The 19,613-nt window shown below is 38.4% G+C and overlaps 1 protein-coding gene across 2 annotated transcripts; it reads right to left on the minus strand.

Moving 5' to 3' along the window:
* Positions 1-1,888: 1,888 nt before the first annotated feature.
* Positions 1,889-11,949, minus strand: LOC105933796 (LIM and senescent cell antigen-like-containing domain protein 1). Of its 2 annotated transcripts, none has more exons than XM_012873493.3 (10): positions 11,768-11,947; positions 8,822-8,978; positions 8,621-8,687; positions 7,210-7,330; positions 6,848-6,997; positions 6,537-6,687; positions 3,220-3,312; positions 3,067-3,115; positions 2,860-2,935; positions 1,889-2,152 (listed from the first exon to the last, which is right to left on the minus strand). In XM_012873493.3, the coding sequence occupies exons 1-10, from the start codon at positions 11,794-11,796 to the stop codon at positions 2,038-2,040; spliced, it is 1,008 nt and encodes a 335-aa protein (XP_012728947.2). In that variant the 5' UTR covers positions 11,797-11,947; the 3' UTR covers positions 1,889-2,037. The 2 variants fall into 2 exon arrangements, with proteins under 2 accessions (XP_012728947.2, XP_012728946.2); XM_012873492.3 differs by lacking the exon at positions 1,889-2,152 and adding an exon at positions 2,266-2,656 and having other exon boundaries at positions 11,768-11,949.
* Between the last annotated feature and the right edge of the window lie 7,664 nt (positions 11,950-19,613).

The following is a 19,613-nucleotide window of genomic DNA, read 5'->3' on the forward strand; positions in this document are numbered from 1 at the left end:
TAGTTCTGTTTTCCCTTAGGCTATTTTCATTTGAAGGTTTCAACTGTTAATTAAACCAAAAATTATCTAACAACCGCAGGCATTTACTTACAACATATTCATAGACTCAGAAGGCAAACATTGATAGATTTTGACATAAAAGGCAAAACCCATGTGGTTGTATGACTATAGCACCTTTTGTCATATTTTCCCTCATAACAGGCGCATGACTTAAATCTGATACATCCTATATATCCATATATGACAATACTTTGTAATACTCTGAAGACTAGCACACAAACTTACTTTTCTTAAAGGAGCATAGCGCAAGTTATGTTTTGCAGAGGTCTGCCCCCTCTGGCGACAAGTTGAAATGACACCAGTGTTGGGCGCATGCATTGGAGAAGAGGAAAACCATCTCCCGCTGCGATTGCACAGGTCTTTTGTTTAGAGGCACGATGTCTTCTTTTTTTTATTTTATTTTTTTTATTTATTTATTCGAACATGATACAAATATAAAAATAAAATAGTGCACAGTAACAAGAAGTGCATAAGAAAGAAGAGAAAATACAGATTTTTGTTTCAGTTAACATATCATGCTCAAAACGGGGTAGGAAGAAGTGAGAACTTATAAACTCCTACCCCTCTTCTGAGGTAAGAAAGCTATAAATATTGAAGTTAGCCCGTGTTCTCTCGCTAATGCATCGATTACGGCAGAGCCTCAACAAAGTAGCCAGGTGACGAGATCACATAGCGTCACATTCACGCACGGCCACTGAATCACTAGCTATGTTTACATGCACAAAATTTCACAATCGGATTAAAATGTATTCGGATTAAATAATCCGATTGTACCGTTCCACCAATTAATCCGATAATAATGTGGCAGCATAAGCACCGTGCTTCATTCAGAGTAGAAACACTCTGACATGCGTTTTTTCACCACCCCCCCCCCCCCCCCTCCATAAAAAAAGAAGTACTTCCGTCTTTTCTAAACTACAAAAATAGTAAAGAAAGCAGTATTATGACAATTCGTTTGTCTTCCGAGCGTTCTAATTACAGTTGAAACGTTACAGAGTAAGCATCAATTTTGAGCTCTTTTATTGTTTTGAACAGAAAGGTTGTATCGGGAGCCCGACAGTTTTGCGTCCCAACGTATTTCTGCCACTCGCCAACATGGAACACATCACTTTTAAATCGGGCATCTCTGAGGTCAGTTTGCCACATTTGGAATAACTTGAGCCTGACAAGCATTTATACACACCTTGTTCGGATTATCAATCGGCATAAACCATCCCTCTCATTCAGAATAAAATTGTATTCCAATTGAGCTTAATCCGATCATCATATTCCAATTGGCTTGTTTACATGACGCATTTTTATTCCTATTGGTCCTTTATTCCAATTACTTTGTCCATGTAAATGTAGCTAATGTCACATAAACTGACTAATGGAGGTTATAGAGGCAACTGCAGTAAATGGAGAAAAACTCCTTTTACAAGTCAGGCAATTGTAAGGGCATGTATGGAAAGAAAAAAAAATATTTTACCTTTAACACCTTTAAATACAATTGTTTGATTTAGTGATCATTTAGGCATTATAGGTGAAATGATTCTGTATTCAGCAGAGAAAAACAAAGGCACAGCTATACTGAGTGAATCAGCAAGTCATAATACAGTAGCTAATCCCATTTAACCAGCTGTCATTTTATAAGGCACAGGTGTAATTAGGTTAAACTACATTTTCTGACAGGCACATATCATTGCTAACAAATATAGTGGTAGTAGAGGGAGGATACAGTTAGTCGTTGTGAAACACACAGAAAAATAAAACAATTTAGGAATGTACAATCAAAAAAATTAAATAGAAAAACTAATTAAAAAGATGGGTATGGAGCAAAATAATTACGTACATTTGTAAAATGTTTATTTTTCAATAAATCTCTTCTTACTGGACTTTGTTCAGTTTTTCTGAAACTGCCTTTAGGTTTCACTACAACAGGATCTTTGGAGATTTCACCAGAGCAGACACCTTTCCAGGTGATTATCAGGCAGCGCCTCACTTCCGTCCCAACGACTCCGCCAGCTTCTTGAGCCTTTTCTTCAGCTCAAGCGGAAACTTCTCATAACACTTTTTACAAACAGGCTTCATGTCAAACTCTACAAACTTGTTCCTGCAAAGGAGGAAAAAAAATATGAAAAACCTCTGGAGTATTTTGGGTGTTAGACTGTTGATTGGATAACCAAACATCTGAACATAACACTTTGTATCAAGCATTTTTGTGTGTGTGTGTGTGCGACCTGCTAACAGTAAAATGATTAAAAGGCATCTAAATCTAAAAACAAAATCCAATTCTGTTTAACGTGCATTTAACATGCATGTTCACATGATTTAGTTTCATGCCACCAACACAAACACCAGAAAATAAATGAGAAATAATGACACGCTACAGAGACAAAAAAGTAAAAATGGAGAGGAATAAGAAGGTGGTGCTAGCACCACCCAATGGATGGAGTGGTGAACTGCAGACACTAGAAGCTACTAGCAGGTAGCCGACTTTTTCTTGTGGTCTTTAGCGTCTCGTTCACGTCGGGCCAGTCTGCGTTTTAGCTCTTCAGGCAAATGCTCATAGCAATGCTTACAAACTGGTCTCAGGTCAATTTCAACAAACTTATCTCTGAGTTGCCATAAACGCACCATTTGAAGCGTGTAAAAGAAGACAGGAGGAAAACAGAGAATACGTAAGAAGTAGCGCTGGAGAATCACAAACAAACACGAGTATTAATAGTAAGTTTTAGAGAAAAGTAAGAAAATACAGTGGCGGCTTTGTGTGTGACTAGAGTTCAAGATTTGAAGCAATGAGCACACATCAACACTTACTTGAGAGTGAGTTTGGTGTTGCAGGTGGAGCAGGAGAAACAACTCACACACCAGGCTTTGTTGAGAGCAGACACAACTGAGGAGGGTCACAGAAAAGAAAGTCAAATTAAAAACAGAAGATTCAGCTGCTGTAACTTAAAGCAACACTTGGTAAATTACTGAACCACGTAAGATCCTAATTATGTGCTTCATCACACCGCCGCTCACCATCGCCTTCAATCACACGGTTGCAGTGATAGCACACGTCCCCAAAGAGCTTGGTGGAGGAGAAACAAGGAGGCGAGGCACAGAAATTATTTCATTCAATACCAGTATTGTAATGTTAGTCGTGTCATTAAAAGCCAAATTTTGACTTCCTACCTGGTTGTAATGAGTCTCACAGTACGCCAAACCTTTTCTCTCGTAGTGGCGGTGACCGAGGAATGGTTTCTCACACTTGGCGCACACAAAATGCTGCAAAGAAACAATAATGTTACAAGTACGCACGGCGTCTCAGTCCCTCTCTGTTCTCACTGATAGCTGGGAGCCTGCTGGAAAAGAAACGGCTCTAGTATGCAGACAGTACGCCAGTGTTGTAGTACTCGAGTCCGAGACTCGAACTCGAGTCCGAGTCATTAGCTAAATTTAGAGACTCGTGACTTGACTTGGACTTGAGCACTGATGACTCGAACTTGGACTCGGACTCCTACATTCAGATCATTCTGACTCGGAGATTGAGAAAAAGACTCGACTTTTTTTATATCATTAGGCTATAATTTTAATATGTCATTGGAATATTATTTGGTGTATGATTTTAATATCTAAATGCCGTACCGCGCACGTGACGTCACCATCTCATGAGCAACGCCCCTTGCCGCTAAGGTTGGGCAAACAGTGTGAGAGCGCTCGTAGCAACCAGCCGTTACACATGCAACAGACACAAGGATATGACCGACTTTACAGCTGTTAAACTTTCACAAGAGGATGTCCAGGCGCCCATTTTACTGGTAGAACTGTGGAACAACATATCAACGTTCAGCTCAAACGATGGCTTCAGTGTCAAGGGCTTAGAAAGTCTGGAAAACTGGCCGAGTTGATAAAACGGTAAGTCGATGTTTTTCTCCTGCTCGGCGTTCATAGCGTCATCGGCTGTTTTTTTTTTTCTGTTTGTAGTCACCGTCCAGGAATCGGTATAAATTTTCCGGCCCGCCGAATAATTTAGTCCGGTCCGGTGGCCAAATGCATTATCATTATCAACGGCTGTATCTCCTCGCTGCATCGACCGATCCACACCAGATTTGTTGTGAGTCATGGGGGAACGCTGCCAAACGCGTTTGTGGGAATCGCCCGGTGGACGGGCGAGGAAAATGCGTAACAGCATCTGCGGTGGCGGGCACCGCGGCGGTGGCCAATAGGCCGGAGTGCGCTTGGCTGCTAGGGCCGATCGATGCCGCTTGCGGCTTTAACATCCTTCATATGCGGCCTATCAGCGTACCTCGAGTCGCTGTTGCACGTTCCATAACAACAATGTTTAAAAACCATGGTTAGGAGACGTCTTAGACTTGGAAAAAGCGGTAGTTTTACCGAGTAAAACCAAGGGTAACTACAGCGAAAGAGTTATTAGTGCAATGGAATGTTACTGCTTCATGTCATACATCACACGTCGCGGCATGTTCCTACAACGAACTTGGATCAATAGTGACTCGACTCGGACTTGACTCGGATGAGTAGTGGACTCGACTCGGATTTTTTTTTTAATGACTTGGACTTGACTCGGACTTGAACACTGGTGACTCGAACCTGGACTCGGACTCGAGGCATAGTGACTTGACTACAACACTGCAGTACGCACATCCTTTAGCCTCTAATGCAGCCAGACAGAAAACGTAGCCAGGTCAGAGATTTTAGTATCAATGGCTACCTGACAGTCGGGCTGATTTATACATACATACCAAAATACAGAGTATTTATGGTGCAAGTGAGGAAAAAAAGATGATCTCGTCAGTCAGATTCGCTCCTGACGTGGTTTGATGCAAGACTACATTCTGCCTATTACTACCTTTAGCATCAAACCGCCTGCTACACACTGGTAGCAGCAGAAATCTTTTTGAAAGTCTGAAACACATCAGCCTTCAGTCAGATGAACCCATCGTTTGATCTATCTTGCTTGGCCTGAGGAGACTTCATCTCTTCACAAACATCTCAAGTCAATCAGAAACAAACCAACTAGCTTCCAGCGTTTCTGGTCCAAATACTGTTTCCTTCATTTTAAAGTTTAAACATACTGACAACAACATGGATAATTTATTGAACCTTTTTATATTCTGAGTCTGACTACACTAGAGATAGGCCTGAATAAGAACAAATGTATATTTATAATCTGAACAAAATGGCAAAAACAAAATAATAATGTTCATATGTAAAGATATGAAAAAAATAGATTTGTGTGCTTGAAAGTTCAGAGTAAGAACCAATTTTTTCACCATTAATTTTAGTTTTTCTATTGCCTTGATTACCCCCTTTTATACTGGCCAAAATATTTGATCAGTGTTTTATTACCGTATTTTTTGGACTATAAGTCACACTTTTTTCATAGTTTGGCTGATCCTGCGACTTATAGTCAGGTCCAACGCATATAACGTTTTTAAATGATAAATTATACTGACCAACATGAACCAAGGAGTGAACATTACCGTCTACTGCTGCTGGCAAAAACCTTGCTGGTTGGAACTTTAAGCTGGGCGATACGGCCTAAAAAATAAATAAAATCTCTGATTTTATTATACCAAATCCGATTAATCAATTAAATTCCCACTTTTTGTTTCACAAAAAGAAATTAAAGAAATTATTTTTAATAACGTGACTTTATTTCAAGCATTTCATCTGGGTGTTGACCTGAATTCAAAGTGCAACTAAATTCAAGATGGCGGCCCTGCCATTGTAAACAATGAGAATGTAACTAAATGTTTGCTGCTAGTGGTTTCACGCAATGAGCTAAGAACAGGCTTCACTTCACTTGTCTAACTTCAAACTTACTTAAAAAAAAAAAATAAATAAATAAATAAATAAATAAAAAATAAAAAAAATGTATGTGTTTCAGATTTTGGTAAAAAAAAAAGTTTACGCTTTACAATATTTTGACAATATAGTTTCATAAACATATACATTCAGCACTACATGTTTTTCTCTTCATGGAAGCCCAATGAGTGCATTGCCAAAATAAAATCCTGATTTTACCAAAAATGTAATCTTAAAAAGTTGTAAATTTGAATTAATCAATTTATCGCCCAGCCCTGCTGTCATGTTACGCTAATTTACCTCATTAAACTTCCCAGGTATGTTCGCTGTTATTCAGCAATAAGTTGCTTTACCAGATTAAATGTCAGTCTTTAGTCTTGGATTTTTTTACATAAACTTCTAAATAAATGCATTTTTTTTCCTTTGTATGTCTGAGTGATTGTTGTTTAATTGCTTGCCTGCTACTGCGAGCTATAAAGCAGATTGCCCTAATAGGGACAATACAGGTCCCTTGATCCTCGACTAATATTCCAAAAAAATACAGTAAATTAAGAAACACAATTCATAGTTTTAGAGCCAAGATCACTATGAGCCCTCTCTGTCCTCCTTAGGTAATGAATGCAGTGAACCGTGTTGGTAGCTAGCTTGAAGAATTATCCAGGACAGCAGGGGTCACAGACCTCCACGTGCCACTGCTTGCCCATGGCGTTGACCACACGTCCCTCAATGGGTCTCCTGCAGGCGCCACAGATCGGCACACCCATCTTATCATGGCAGGGCAAACAGAAGAGCTCCCCTTTCAGCTCTCTTGCATCAGCAGTCAACTCTTTTCTGGGAAAAAAAAAGATGTTGATAAACTTTTAAAACAAAATTTCTTTTGTATGAAACTTAACAATACACGCTGAGGCTATACAGACTGTTGACTTGTGACCCCATGTTCAGAATCAGGGGGGGGGAAAGCTGAAAATAAGACAAAGGTATTGTGACTAACCCGCAGTTGTTACAGTTGAAGTGGTCAGGGTGATACGGGTCGTTTTTGAAGATCAGCGGCTGCTCTTCAATGATGGCATGGCACTTCTGGCAGATATACTTGCCTAGGCCCCGGGCCTTCTCTCGATTGTGGCACGGGTGACACAAGTGCCTGAGGGGAAACAAAAAATAAATAAATAATATCAGGGCTGCCAAAAAAAACCATCTCTACAGATTTTTTTTTGACACACTCCATCACAGCTGCTTAAAGCTCCATTATTTGCTAAAATACAAAGTGAGTCACAAGCTGGGCGAGTAAAGCCACCTGTTCAACACGCTGCCATGTGGTTATTTTCTCCACTGTAATAAGAAGAGATTACCAACCTGCCAGCGTTTTTGACAAATCCCACATCTGCGAGCACTGCCTGACAAATGTCGCAGCAGAAGCAATCAGGGTGCCAACTATTGTTCATGGCCTTAATGACGCGACCAATGATGAACTCCCCTGGAAGAAACCGACCAGAAGAGAGAAATCAGCTCCAGTTTAAGATTAAATTTGAAAAACGTCAACAGGCTATTTTATATTGCGTTTATTTATTTATTTTAGCCGCACTACAACATGTTGCAATAAATGCGCTGCGATACAGTTTCACCGGGTCCTTCCTGTGACACTAGACTTAAGACCAAAGTTGAGAAAAACATCATTAAAATGTGGTGAAGAAACAGTTCCAGCCATTAGGTTGCCAGCAGGTATGTTGGTGGATACTCCAAGTTGATCACATAAAGAAAAATATACCAAACTCACTGGAAATTAGAGCTGCTAGAGATTAGGGCTGGGTGATATCACCTAAAAATAAATTTTATGATTTTTTTTTCCTCAAAAAATACAAAAACTAGAAACAAGCATATCATTCAAATAAACTTTGTTTTTATTTGACACAAAAAGAGAATGAACAAACTAAGATGAATTACCCTATTGGGCTTAAAGTGCAAACCTTGAAATCCAAGGCAAAATAAACAAAAGGTTCCTCTTGAACAAAGATGAATGTCCATATTGTGATTAAAAGTGCAATAACACAGCAGCTGCCTGTGCCTGTGAGACAGCACTGAGGGACTTCGACTTAGACAACTTTATTTGTCATTTTGTATGCACAGAGTGCGTACAGAACGAAATTTCGTTGCATACAGCTTGTAAATTACAGTATAAGGTGCACCAGTGATTTAAAAGTAAACAATTTAAATGTCGACAATGCAGGAGAAGTGTACAGGTGAGTATTTTTTTTAAAAACATTTGTATGTACAGAATTTGCTTGTGCAAAGGGCATTTGTGCAAGAATGCATTTTAAAAATAAGAGTTTGGCAGCATTTGTAATGCTAGATGGAGAATGCAATGATGCAAAATGTGCAAATATGCGAATGTTGTGCAGAGTTAATGGGTTATAGTCCAGCAGAATAGGGAAACCCCACGCAGCTCTAGCTGCTGTCCTGAGACAGTAATGGTAGACAGACTGCTGCTTTCAAGCGAAGCTGCTAAATCGCCAAAACACAGAAAAAAAGTCACTAGATTTGTTTCTAGTTGTTTTTTTGAATAAAAGTTGCTGGAGGGGTCAGAAAAGTCCTCAGATGAGTCGCTAAGTAGGAAACACTGGACCGTCGTCTCTAGTTTTCCTTCTCTACCGAGAGCAGCGCAGTAGCTTCATTGACTAGCAGCTACAGCTTGGATGATTGTAAATTCGGGTTGTTTTCAGCTGTGAAAGCAGAATCAAATGATGGTTTGAGACCGGCCGACACTTACCACACTGGTGACAGCAAGGTGCGAAGAGCATCTGGAAGTCATGCTCACAGTACTTTCTGCCTTCAAACTGTAAAAGGGCAACATTCAAAACATTTGTGTGTTAAAGTGTGTCAAACAAACACGCACTGTGCACTAGCCGACTGTCGTGTTGATTTGTGAAACCTAGAAAAATGGTTATGACGTGGTAAGCATGCTCTCTACCTCATAGAAGAGTCCTTCAGGGAACTGCTGGAAGCACTGGGCACAAACGAAGCACTGCTCGTGGTACAGCTCTCCGTTGCTGTTGACGATCTTCTCCGTTGGAGCAAAGCCACTTTTACACCTCTCACACACCGCACTGACCAGGGCATTTGCGATGCTGCGACAGCAAAAAATAAATAAGTACAGATCTCCCCTTGGTGCGCAGGTTAGGTGGTTTATCATTTCTCACACAATTCCTGTCTGAAGCTGGATTCCTGTCAGCAACTGTGACCGGAGGAAAGGAAGTAATAAACTCCCCGTTACTCGTCGTACAAAGACATCGCCTAATTTAGTAAGGTTTGACGTCTGGTTGAGGATTTGCGTCACATTCAGCTATGTGGAAAAGTATTTCCCCTCCTTACAGGTTTCTTCTATTTTAGTTTTTGGCACATTTAAAATTGTGAACTCTGCCGCCTACCAGACAATCCTGAAAGATTGTGTCCAGTCATCAGTTTGTGACCTTGACTTGAGCTGACGTACAACTTGGGTTGTTTACACCAGTCCAACTCTGAATGGCTCAAAGCAACCCAAAATCTAGGGATCTTTTTCTGGGAAACCTAGTTAAAGTCCGGCCTTATCCTCGATAGAAATGCATTGGTAACACCTTAAACAGGCTGTTCACCCACAGAGCCCTCTAACTGTGATTCATTAGAATAAGAAATATGCCAAAAACTCTCACACAGAGATGTAAAAGACTCATTGCTAAGTATTCGGAAAGCCTGACTGCAGTTTGCCAGTTGTTAGATTTAGTGGCTGATTTCTTTTTCACATAGGACCAGGTTGGATTCTATCAGAGGTGTCAAAAGTATTCACATCTATTACTCAAGTAGAAGAATAGATACTAGGCTTTAAAAATACTTCTGTAGAAGTAGAGGTATCAACTCAAACCTTTTACTCAAGTAAAAGTATAAAAGTACTGTATAAAGTAATGAAGCAGAAGTAATCCCCCCGCCCCCATTATTATAATTGTATCGTATGACATTAATATTTTAAAAAAAAAAAATGAGATTGGCTGTTTTACCCACTTATATGTCCATTGAAAATGAACCATTTAGTATCATGCAAATATATGAAAAAGGTCCATAAGTACAATACTGAGCATCAACATGGGTTTCATGGAGCAGAAAATCTGATGTTCGGTTCCAAAAAGTCAAATTTCAGAGACATATTATCAATAACCTTTTGCTTGTTATTATAGTAATGTAAATGGAAATCCAAGCGTAGCCACAGGAAATGATGCAACAGATGTAAGATGACAAAACTGGACATTATAATGAGTGCATTACCCTCTTATAACAATTACCCTTGTATGGCTGTCTGCAGACAGTAGACAGTGTTGTCAAAATTAATTATTAATCCTAGCGGTTAATCGAAAAATAAAAATGAAATAACAAAATAACAAATAATCCTAATAATGCAATGTTCTTTTATGTTTTGTTCTTCTTAAGTATCTGTGTGGGCATTTTGCCAACAACTTGCTGCAGTACGGCCTCCAACCACAATCAAAACCTCTCTGTCCAGGTAGCGCTTATCGGAATATTTTTTTTGTTTTTTTATTGACAAGCCAGAACAAAAACAAGCTGAAATAAAATAGAAGTAATGAGACCATTTTCAAAATGTAAGGAGTAGAAAGTATAGATAATTGCATGAAAATATAAGGAGTGCAAGTTAAAAAAATAGGCTAAAAAAACAATTATTCCACCAAGGTATAAATAACCACAATTTATAAGGTAAGGTATGAAAGCAATTTGTACGACTTGACACCTCTGGATAGGGCTGGACGATATAGAAAAAAGCATGTCGATAAAATAGAAATCAGATTGATCGATATCCATAATTATCAACTAATTGAAAACATATATTTTACGTGCTCTCTGAACTCATTCAAGAGGGCGGAGCTTGGTTCCTGGGTCTGCGTTGTGATTGGTTGGGAGGATATAATAAGTGTAATATTAACCAAGCCCTTTGATGTTGTATCTGTTTGTAATTATTAATGTTCTCTATTGTTCTTGTATATTCTTTTTTTTTTTTTTTTTTGCAATAAAAAAAGACTGTAATATTAACCTAAATGGCTAAAATGCATAAGGAAGGAAAACTGTTGTTCTACTGAACTTTTTATTGACTTTTTTTTCTATCAATATACGTCTATCGATTGATACATATTATTGAATTATCATCCAGCCCCTCTGGATTCAATTACACCCCCTTTAATACATAAAATAATAATTAAAAAAAAATACGTCTTGGATTTCTTCGGGTTATTTTTGTCTGATATTAATATTTTTTTCCTTAATGGCTGAAAACATTTCAGTGAAACAAAAGAAAACAAACAAATCCAGAATGATTTTTTAAAGAGGCAAATACTCTGCACAGCTCTACAAGCTTAGAACTGAACAAAAAATATGAACCTTGGTTGTCAGACAGTATTGGGAATAATATGCTGCATTTGAGCAATAATAGGTGTTAAATTTAAATAAAACTGTTATGTCTGAAATTTCTAGCTGATAAAGATGACAGAAAATTGATTAAAACAACAGCTGATATGACTAATATAATCGAAAACTATCAAATGGCACAAAAATAAAACACGTAAGAACGGGTAAATGGCAACAGTCCATAAATCACGTTAAAGCTCAATCTGGCTAGGTGGGCTAGCCCCTCCACAGCAAAGTAACTACCAGGCTAACATTACAACTCCGCTAACGATGGGGAAAGTGAAATAAATCCTTAAGGCAATTAACACCTGCAGACAAAAAGGGACTCTTAACTAGTTTCTATGTATGTAAGCCGAGCTGCCAGCTCTGATTTTAGTCAGACTGGCTAGCTAACCTGACGTTAGCTTTAGCTCTTCCCCTGCGAAGCTAGCGGAGTTCCCGTTAACGGAACAAAATCACAGATTGTTCTGACCTGCCCGTCATCCCGGCGACCCCGAGCATCCCCTTCCTGAACACAGTCCGGGGAAAGCAGCTTACAAAATCAGGTGCTTGCTTGTTTACACGAAGTTTAAAAGTATTTGTTTTTCGACTTTAGAGCCCCCGTCTGACGGAGGCAAGCGCAAGCTGGGCGGACTACCGTGTGGCAGGAGGAGGAGGAGGAGGAGGCCGGGGCGCGCCTCGGTGGTTCCCACAGGCCGGGTCGCTGACCCACAGCGGGCCGTGAACCACAAGAAGAGGGACCCGGGGAAACTTGCTCAGAAGTCAAATAAAATGTAAAGAAAACAACTTATTTTTGACTCAAATCGTTTCAAATGATATTAAACAGTCATTAAATGTCTGAATCAAGGCCAGGAATTGAGTACAGCTTTATAGTAGGGCTGGACGATAATTCAGTAACAATATATATCGATCAATAGACGTATATAGATGATAAAAAAAGGTTTAACAGTTTTCCTTCCTTTTGCATTCTGGCCATGTAGGTTAATATTACAGTCATTACCTCCTCCCAACCAATCACAACTCAGACCCAGGAACCAAGCCCCGCCCCCTTTAAAGAGTTCAAAGAGCACACGTTCTTTTGTATTTTTTAAATACTTGTAGTTTTGGTAAAAAGTTGGTTGAATAAAGGTTTAGTTTGAGTTCATTGTTTGTGTCTGTATTTAAAAATAGTTTGCTAAGCAGCATCACACAATGGCCAGGGCTGCACTTAAAATATATGTTTTCAATTTGTTGATAATTATAGATATCGATCAATATGATTTCTATTTTATTGATATGTTTTTTCCTCTATATCGACCAGCCCTACTTTATAGTAACTCAAACATCAGAATTATCAACATTATTGTATTTCATTTGCCTCGGAAAACCAAAATAGCAGCTGGAAATGGGATAAACCCGAGTAAAAAGCATTCCAGTTAAAGCTATAGTTGGTAATCCTGTTCAGAATGGGATTCCAAATAAAAAAAAGTTAGGACTCCAATATGGTGACAGCTAGGAAAGGCAATTGTTTTCTTCATAGTACCTCTTATAAATGTCCTTTGAAGCTATACTTTCTACATGCAAGCACCACTCTTAATTTGTTCGGTTCAGAGTTACAGCCGCTACTTATAACATTGATATTAGACGCACTCTTAAGGTGCGTTCACACCGAAAATGAATGGCACCTCAATGTCGCCACTTTTGCTTGCTGGCCTGACATCGCCAGCCGTTCACACAGCAGGCATCAACAATTAGGGCAAAATCATCATACACGAAAATCTTCTTCTAACAGAAAATATCAGGTACAAATCAAATTTGTCTTTTAATGACCACACTTTCAAATTCTCTTTAATTTCATAGTAAATATAGGACCACATCTATCCAATGAACTCTATTCAAATCCTGACTTTGGTGCACCACAATTTGCTTTTAATCCATTTAATAAAACTTGATAAATTTAGCAGGCGTTTTAAAAGAAAGACTTGACCCAAATCCTGTTCTTAATCCTGAGAACAGACTAAATTATTTTGAGGTTTTTTTTCAGTCAAGCTAAAAGGATTTTCCAACTTTTCAGAAAATCAGGTTACCATAGTTAGTTTAATCAAACTATAGAAAGCTCATATGTTGTGGTGCAAGCAAAAAATAATGACTTTTTGGGTAATTTTTGGCCCTCTGGTATTTGAATTGACAATTTCAGCCCTGGTGACAAAAAGTTTGGATACCCCTGCCTTTCACAGTTACAGGTGACAGTTTTCAATGTTTTCCAATTTCCCAAATACAAATATTAGTGAGGTTGTATGATAGTGTTTGAGCCTGAATCAATATTTTTCTATATTCATAAATGTAAAGCTCTGTCTGGATCATTATAATGTTCTACTCTACATGGATTAAAGTACACCCACAATAAATTCAAAGGTTTGCACTCCCTGCACTAAATTTACAAAATTCATTACGTTGAGTGTATTGAAGCCACTGAGCAGGACTGTGTTACACATTAACCACAGTATTTCATTCACCCCAATAGTTAGTGCTCTCAAACCTCTACCACTTACACAACATAATCTTGTTAAATGTTGCTTACAGACATATTCCCTGTTGAATGCAAAACTAAAAGAGAATCCAGATATAAGGGTCCAATTACAGATTGTTTCCGTTTCATGTGAAGGTTGTGCGTGTATCCACTGAATATGAAGCAAACTGTAAAGATATGACAAATAAGCAGGATATTAAATGTAAATTATGGGGTAAGAGAGCTTTCTAAATAGATTTGTACATAAAAGGATAGTTGTGTCCATATCAGTCAGAAGTTGTGCATAACAAACATTTGTAAACTCATAATAATTTAAATCACATTCAAAAGATACAACATATGGTTTAAATAGTTACAACTTCAATAACTAATAAATACAAATTTCAAGTTTAAATTTGTGCTTTACTCTTTATGAACACAAATAGCAGCGGCTGCTTGAGAATACGGATTTTTTCTTTGAGAATACGAATTCACAACAGTGGTCTGACGTCACGGTTTCCAAGGCTGGTTAATGGAGCACAGAGTGCGAAGGTAGGAGCCGCGCATGCGCTCTTCAGACTGACCGTCTCTGAATGCACCGCGGCTGCAGATTCATTCCAGACAGCGCAGAGCTCACAGTGGTAAGTTAAACACTCCCTTTTCTGCTGCTGTTGTTCAAAAGTACGTTTTCAGATCGTTTGAGGCGAGAACATTATACTTTTAAGCTTCCCTACGTGGCCTGTTTACAGAGTTAGTGCGTAATTTAAAAAAAAGAGTGATTGATTTGTTTTGTGTTTATCAGGCTGACGCGTGTTGCTTTATTAACTCAATAATTGCTGGAATAAATTGTAAATGTCTCCAAAGAATAACAGCAGCATATAAAATGGAGCTGGACCATAATTTAATAACAATATATATCAGTCGAAAGACGTGTGGCACAATAAGGGGAAAAAAGTGTCGATAAAAGACGGTTATAGAGACAGTTTTCCTTCCTTCCTCTTAGCCTATATTAGTCGATGCTGCAGTCACTGCTTCCTCTCGACCAATCGTAATCGCGGACCCAGGCACGCCGTCACAAAGCGCCGCCCTCTCAAACCACAACACAGAGCATGTGAATATGTCGCAGCAAGGAGCGGCGGAGGAAATTGTCCCAAAACGGGGTTTTACTAGTTCGCCAGCCTGACTGAAATAAACCACAGTGAACTGTAAAATTTGCAAGGAACCGGTAAAAACAAAGTCTGGTAACGCAACCAACTTGTTTCATCACGTAAGCCGCTCACTACCGCAGCAGCGCGAGCTGTTTTATCCCCGCGCGGCTCCGCGTCTTCTTCTTAGGAATCTTCTGGAAGTTCTTCCAAAACAAAGCAGGTATAGCAGCTACTGGGCTCCGTTCTTTGTGATAAAATGACAAAGCGTCCTGGCGGCGTAAGGACATCACGCATGCAGTAACGTGCTTCATAGTGATGGACATGAAAAACCTGGCTTCAAACAATTACTCGCCACTCATGATCCGCGATAAAAAAGTTTCGGGCTGCAAGTTTTTCTCTAACAGCGCTGGTCACTTTAGTTTATTCTTTGTCAGTATTTAATAACATCACCCAGGTCTCTTAAGTTAAGTCATTTTTCATTTAAAAAAAATCAGTTATAATTAAAAATGTTGGTTAAATAAGAATTAAATTGGGATTGAGTGTTTGTGTGTGATATATTAAAAGTAAGTCATTTAGCAATATTATAAGAGCCAGGTTTTAAATCTTTTTGATAATTATCTATCGATCAATATGCATTTTTTTATCAATATGCTTTTTTCTATATCGTCCAGCCCTAATATAAAATCTATAAATAAATCTATAAATAAATTCTATAAATGTTTTTCCTATCTAAGTGAGTTTCCTCTGAGTGAGGACACGAAGAATCGAGAGAAGAAAGAGGGAAAGAAAACAATAGTAACAATATATGAAAAAATACAGATATTTATTTTAGACAAATGTTTTAACTTTGGAACAGAATGAAGGTGTAACATATTCAACAAATTAACAGTTACTAACGTGGTTTAAAACAATGAAATAACTTCTATTCTAGACAACACCTACAAACATACAATTAAAAATAGTTGGAATGGAAATTAATTTACTGATTATTTTATGTATTTTTCCAGGTAGTGAAAAAAATTAAATGAAGCAGCACGTGTACATGACTAGAACTGATCTACATTAGGTCAGGTGTAGTCATGTTCACTTAAACATGCAGCCAGCTGGAGCAGCTTCCTGTCTTCAGCATGGTCATCCTCCTCTGGGTCAACCTCCTCGTCCTCCTCATCTAGCTGGTCCCCTGCCTCTATACAAATATTGTGAAGGATGCAGCAGGCGGCGATTACTTTTGGGGCAAACGTCAGGCGGACCTCCAGCACCCTGAAGAAGATGGAACACCACCGTGTCTTCAGATCACCAAAGGCGCGCTCAACGATGTTTATCAGCCTTGGCGTGGTGTCTGTTGTAGCGTGCCTCCCCTTGACCTGTACCAAATATAAAATTAACTTGTAATTTAGGTAATATGCTGATCTGTCTTAATCTTCTATCCAATTTATATAATCTATGTATCAATTGTGTGTCATTGTTGGCTCTATTTAAGGACAAGAAGGTAAGAGGTCTTACTGCTTAGCTGTTTCCCTATAGGATGCACCACAGGCCAGCCAGCAGAGGGTCACCAGCACCTCTATCTCCTGTGGCCGTCCATGGACCTTCTGGATGGGCAGCAGCTGAAGGAGGAGGATGATGGTGGCCCTGTTTAGCCTGAAGGCTGGTTTCAGGTCCCCTTCATTAAAAAATATTTGGAGGATCGGCACAGAAGTGTTTATCCTCACATTTTTTGTTTCTGTTTCTTACTGTAAATAAAAAAAATGCCAAATGTTACCATAATTGTTTTTTCAATTCTCACCTTTTAACACCATAAAACTATATGTGGTTAACATGCAGATTAATATAGTAGTAAATGTAACAAATGGCTTCCCTTCTCTGGTATTTCTACCATTTCACTGAAAGAATGAACTGAACTAACTGCACATAATTTATAGATTAATCATTGTAAAGGTGGGCAGACAGAAATAACTTTTCCTTAATGAACAATGCTGTGAAGGTTAGTAGGTGCAACAAAGTAGCTTAACCCTACTCCCTTTACTGTTATAAAAATTATGTTTTCATTTTAATTCTTTACAGATAAATAGTCACAATTTCAACGTGATCACATGTTTAATACCATCCTCAATGTTGTTGTTTTTTAAAGATAAAAGTAGGAAATAGGCTGTCAATCTTAAAAAACCTACCAGTTGGCACAGACGCTCAACGTCGGACTTTTTATTAAAATGATGCACTAACTCTGTAAACAGGCCACGTAGGGAAGCTTAAAAGTATAATGTTCTCGCCTCAAACGATCTGAAAACGTACTTTTAAACAACAGCAGCAGAAAAGGGAGTGTTTAACTTACCACTGTGAGCTCTGCGCTGTCTGGAATGAATCTGCAGCCGCGGTGCATTCAGAGACGGTCAGTCTGAAGAGCGCATGCGCGGCTCCTATCTTCGCACTCTGTGCTCCATTAACCAGCCTTGGAAACCGTGACGTCAGACCACTGTTGTGAATTCGTATTCTCAAAGAAAAAATCCGTATTCTCAAGCAGCCGCTGCTGTTTGTGTTCATAAAGAGTAAAGCACAAATTTAAACTTGAAATTTGTATTTATTAGTTATTGAAGTTGTAACTATTTAAACCGTATGTTGTATCTTTTGAATGTGATTTAAATTATTATGAGTTTACAAATGTTTGTTATGCACAACTTCTGACTGATATGGACACAACTATCCTTTTATGTACAAATCTATTTAGAAAGCTCTCTTACCCCATACAAGTGGCTTTCAAATAAATCTCAGTTTATTAAAGCAGCTTTATTAAGACAAAATAAAACTGGAACCCAAAATGCTTAGAGATTACAACAATCATCTTCATACAGGTAATCATAGCTGCAGTTAACCACACTAACCAGCAGATGGCGTATATTTACAATCACAGAACAAGAATAATTTGAAAGTATGCCAGGAAAAGATTAGGTCTTCAAATAAACGTAAAGAAAGAGGGATGTAGGGATAACCGAGCACCAGGATATTGAGTTTAAGGTTTTTGCAAATGTAAGACCATTTAACATAATAATGACGTTTTCACATGTTCTGTTAAATGTAGAGTGGATGCAAAAATTTCATTCGGATCAGGATTTACGCATTTATCTTTTTCTTTAAAGCCCTGTGTGGGACAGCTCCGTTTAATTTAAAAAGGGGGACTGTGCAAGTAATTAAACTATTTTTCTCATGCACTCGAGAAATATCCCATTGTGCAGATAATGGCTTTATTGGACATAATTCAATGACTTTATATTTGTAACTCAACGGTTTAATACATTTTTACTTCTTACAAAAATAAGCACATCTTTCTCTTGTTCTCATCGTTTCTCAAACCCACAAGATTTCTGCATATTTTCTTAATGCATATAAATAAAAATTATTACATCACCAGGATTTGTGTGCAAATATATTTCTCTCTGGAGTTTAACAGCCTCCATAAATCTCATCAAGGATTCATAATACAATCTTTTGTTTTTACTTCCTTTAACAATATTAAACAACATTAGGTATTATAACGCACATACACAAAAAAAAAAAACATATATAGTTAATTCTTCTTGGGTATACATTTGTTTATTATACTAGCACATTATATGATTGTGTTGTTAGGCAGGTTTTTTCTCGTGAAAAGGGTTTTATTCTTGTATAATAAAAATAAACAGTTTTACTGATTTAACTTGAAATGTTAAAAATGAAAGTCTTCTAAATAAAGGTTACATACTGAGTTTCTGACAACTGAAAAAAACAACAACATTCAGCTGCAAAAGCTTGCCAAGTGTGGAACCTTCATTAGAGGGAAAAGTGCATTAAAGTTCTACATTATATGTGCAAGTACACTGCATAATAATGTCTGTATTTGTTTTTAAATACTAACACTTCTTTCTTTACAGTTTCAACAGGTTCTGAACCGCCGGTCAGACGGTACAGAGATTACAGTTTATGGTGAATGAAACAAAACGAGTTCAAAACTTAGAGATATTTACACGATCATCATGGCCGGCCAGTTAGTGCTATAAACAGGAGACAGGCTCATCCTGTGGCTTTTCCACACGGATAGAAGAACAACACAAAAATGATCATGAAGCGCGGAGACATGAAAAAGGTCAAAAGCAACAAAAACATATGATTTCAAGACGGAATCCAGCTACAGCGTCTATTGTCTGGCTCACAAAAGGACACGGCCTCTTTACAAAGACCAGTGAGCAATTACATGTAGACAATCACACAAATAAAAAAAAAGACCCCTTCCACAACAATTTACGCAGTGATTGACCAGAAACATCCTAGCTTATAATGCTGATCTCCCCCCTCTAACGCGTGTGCTCCATTCACCTTTGTGATAAACTAGCACACTGTGCATTTAGCGTGACGACAACAACGACGCTTGTTTTAGTAGCGCTCATCGCTGCGAACTTACTTCCTTTTATTAAAAGGATCGTACCCGTGCCCTTATAAGGCAAAGATGTTCACCGGATGTTCGTATACGCAGAAAATATCTGTCACACATCCCAGACACACCCGTTAGCCTGTAGGCAGTGGCGGTTCTAGACCAAATTTACCAGGGGGGCCAAGGTGGGGCCAGTGTTTTTTCATGGGGCACAGAACAAAAAAAAAAAAAATGAAACAATAAAATGGCGATATTTAACTGTGTAATAATATTAAGTGAG

Source organism: Fundulus heteroclitus, chromosome 4 (genome assembly GCF_011125445.2).
Source record: "Fundulus heteroclitus isolate FHET01 chromosome 4, MU-UCD_Fhet_4.1, whole genome shotgun sequence".
In the NCBI taxonomy this organism is placed as follows: domain Eukaryota; kingdom Metazoa; phylum Chordata; class Actinopteri; order Cyprinodontiformes; family Fundulidae; genus Fundulus; species Fundulus heteroclitus.

Bases quoted from the DNA above. Each gene is read 5' to 3' on its own strand.
- LOC105933796 (XM_012873492.3), bottom strand. From the start codon at position 11,796: ATGCTCGGGGTCGCCGGGATGACGGGCAG. The intron at 6,998-7,209 runs GTTGGTAATCTC...GTTTCCCCTCAG, and splicing joins TTTGTCAAAAACGCTGGCAG to GCACTTGTGTCACCCGTGCC. The intron at 2,936-3,066 runs GTGAGCGGCGGT...GACCCTCCTCAG, and splicing joins CCGTGTGATTGAAGGCGATG to TTGTGTCTGCTCTCAACAAA.